The 3,081-nt window shown below is 35.2% G+C and overlaps 1 protein-coding gene across 1 annotated transcript; it reads left to right on the top strand.

The window, feature by feature from the left end:
• Positions 1 to 1,276, top strand: LOC131655506 (uncharacterized). Its single transcript, XM_058925362.1, has 2 exons — positions 1 to 775; positions 913 to 1,276. Exons 1-2 carry the CDS (start codon positions 207 to 209, stop codon positions 1,010 to 1,012), a joined length of 669 nt encoding a protein of 222 aa, XP_058781345.1. The 5' UTR covers positions 1 to 206; the 3' UTR covers positions 1,013 to 1,276.
• The last annotated feature ends 1,805 nt before the right edge of the window (positions 1,277 to 3,081 follow it).

The following is a 3,081-nucleotide window of genomic DNA, read 5'->3' as shown; positions in this document are numbered from 1 at the left end:
TTGTACTTGATGAGATATATATGTGGAAAATGAATACTCTGACCATAGACTTTCTTTTACTCCCATCTTAGACGGCAATGACTTATGACTCACAAATTCCACCAAGAAAAAGACATTGACTTAACATTTTTATCATAATATGGACATAACCTCCCTTTCTCTCCTACTCAAAACCACTTCTTCTCTTTTCACTCATCTCTCAAACCATGAGCTACTCAACCTTAATCCAAACACACACTCCTAACAATAATGAAGCAGAAGACAAAGACTTCTGTTTCTGGACTTCACCATCTTCAGAATCTTCAAGGATCAAAGATATTTTACAAGGAAAGAAGGAACTCATGGAGATGATGCAACACATGCCTGAGTCTAGCTTTGAACTCTCTTTCCAAGACATGGTTGTTGAGCAGCATCAAGTTCCAGAAGCTAAACCTAAACCAGAACCAGAACAAGTCTCTAGTAAAGTTCAACAACCTCAACACAAGAAGCTGAATGAGAAGAAGAAAACAAAGAAGAAGGAAAACAAATGCAATAGTAGACATGGTAAGATATTGAGGGCTGAAAGCATGGACAGTGAAACATTCTTACTGAAGATGGTTTTTCCAACTTCTCTTGATTGGAAGAAGAAGACTACTAAAAAACAAAATAGTTCCAAGGTAGAAGAAAAAGATAAAGAATGGCGAATCAAAAGATTTTTCACTGAACATAGACAAAATACTCGTAGTAGTAGTAGCAGCAGCAGCAACAGCGGCGGCGGCAGCAATGACAAAAGCAGGTACATATATGATATTTTTTTCAGAAAATTTTAGATAATGATGATAATAATACTAATTAATGACACTGATACACGACACGACACTGATACTAGCACGTCGACGATGATCCTAATTAATTTGTATTTCGTGTGATCAGGTATGTTGATCGCAGCTCTTCATTCTCACAAGGTTGCTTCCCATTCTTTGATCATAGAAAAAGCAAAGTAAAGAAGGACACTTTGAAACTTGGAGGATGATTACTCTTGCTCCTTGCCAGCTTGAAAATTCAGAATATTTGAAATAGAGGACTCAATGCATGAAGAATTTGCAAAGAAGGACCCTTCAGTTATTCTTGAATTCTTGGGTTTTGATTGTAGTAATGGCATTCATTTTACATGTTTGACAATAATTAAAATTCAGTTTCAGAAATAGGCCAAAGATGTAATTTGAAAGCTACTAGCTAAATATTTGTATTAAAAAAAACTAAATATTTCTTCCTGGTCCCAAAATAATTTACATAAATCTTCTTCCCAATTGTATATTCATACTAGTGTTGCTTTATTTCTATATTTTTCATTTTATAATTCATAGAATAGTAAGAACATAAATATATGATATTATTCTCTTTCAATTATATATTTTTAAATATATTTAAACTGATTTAATTGTTTTGAAACAACTAGAGTAGTTAATTTTCTTTATTTTTTTCATAGAAAAGTCCTTAGTTAGAAAACTGTTCTGGATTGGGCCGGTGGCTGACATACCGTCGAGCACAGTCCAATTCATGTCTACGTTGAGTACGGCCCAAAGTGCTGGCCCAATACCTTAAGACCAGTGGAGAACATGTTCCTCACGTGCTCCACACCCGAGGACACATAACTAATTGCACCTCCATGTTTCGCGTTACAAGCGGAACCGTCTTTCCCTTCGTAACGGGCAAGTCCACCCACGATCTAAGAATCGTGGGGTAGTTTATCCAAGATGATGAGCACGAGCTGCTAATCCCTACTTTCACGTGGGAATCCGGGCAGTCATCTAGTATGGGCCTGGACATTCAGCCCATAATAGAGACCATTGGCGCAGTGCTCGGAGCTCATTACAAATACCCTTCTCTGCAATAAGGTCAGGTATTCCATTTTCAATCTTTTTCTCACTACCTCTTCACTCGTACTTACTTGAGCATTGGAGTGTCTGTAGGTACACCCCCTCCTCCGTTGATTCCATCAAGTCTACGGACATTCACCGGCCATTTACCTTTCTGATCACCGGTAAGAGCAAAAACCATACGCCTCATCGTACTTAGTCAAATTATTAAGTGTGTGTGGCTTGTAGTTGTCAAAAAGACATTTTTGGATTGGGCCAAAAAATCTAAAATCTAGTGAAAAATTAAAATGAAATGTTAGAGAACATGTTTGAATGAAATTTAATTTTTTATTTTTAAAATTTATTTTAAAATTTTAAGTTATTTTTTCACATTTATAATTATAATTTTATTTTTTAAATATTTAAGATTTAATAAACTAGTTATTAATGAATAATTTTTATCAAATTTAAGTTTTAATATTAATTTTTTAATTAACTTTTTTCATATTTAATTGTGATTTTATAATTTAAATTATATTTTATATAGATAAATCAATAATTTATTTCCTTATTATATCGTGTTGTTTTCTAACTTGGTTCAAATTTAGAAAAAAATTCACACTAGAGAGATAAGATGTCATATATGTCAGGATTAATTTATCATGTGTTATTGGATCATCAAACACATAATTTGTCATATGTCATGATTAATTTATCATATGTTATTGGATCAACCCTACAACTCAATGGGTTATCACATATTGTAGTTTTAAAAATGTAAGAGTCCCTCAAGCATGCGGCGATAGGGGTGGCAAAACGGGCCGGGGCCCGCCGGGCCGCCCGCGCACCCGCCAAAAATTGGCGGGTTGGGTTGAGATTTTAGGCTCGCCGCTCGCCAAAGTCCGCCCCGCCAAAACCCGCCGCCCGCCATACCCGCCCCGCCAAAGCCCGCCGCTCGCCAAAACCCGCTCCTCCTCCAAAACTCACTCTTTTTTTAGTTAATTCTAGTAATTGCAATTCTTGATGGTTTATTTTATACATTTATTTATAAATATATGTAATATTTTTTAGAGTAAATTTGTTAAAAAATTACTTTTATAAAAAATTATTTTAAAAAATAAGTGAAAAGTTTAATTAAAAGGTAAAAAAAGCATATTAATCTATTAAAAAAATATAAATAAAAATAGGCGGGTAAGCCCGCCGCCCGCCAACCCGCCATCTTGGCGGGGCGGGCATGATTTTG

The sequence above is a fragment of the Vicia villosa genome, linkage group LG3, assembly GCF_029867415.1.
Source record: "Vicia villosa cultivar HV-30 ecotype Madison, WI linkage group LG3, Vvil1.0, whole genome shotgun sequence".
Lineage (NCBI taxonomy): Eukaryota > Viridiplantae > Streptophyta > Magnoliopsida > Fabales > Fabaceae > Vicia > Vicia villosa.
This window is presented reverse-complemented; position numbering and strand designations above follow the sequence as displayed.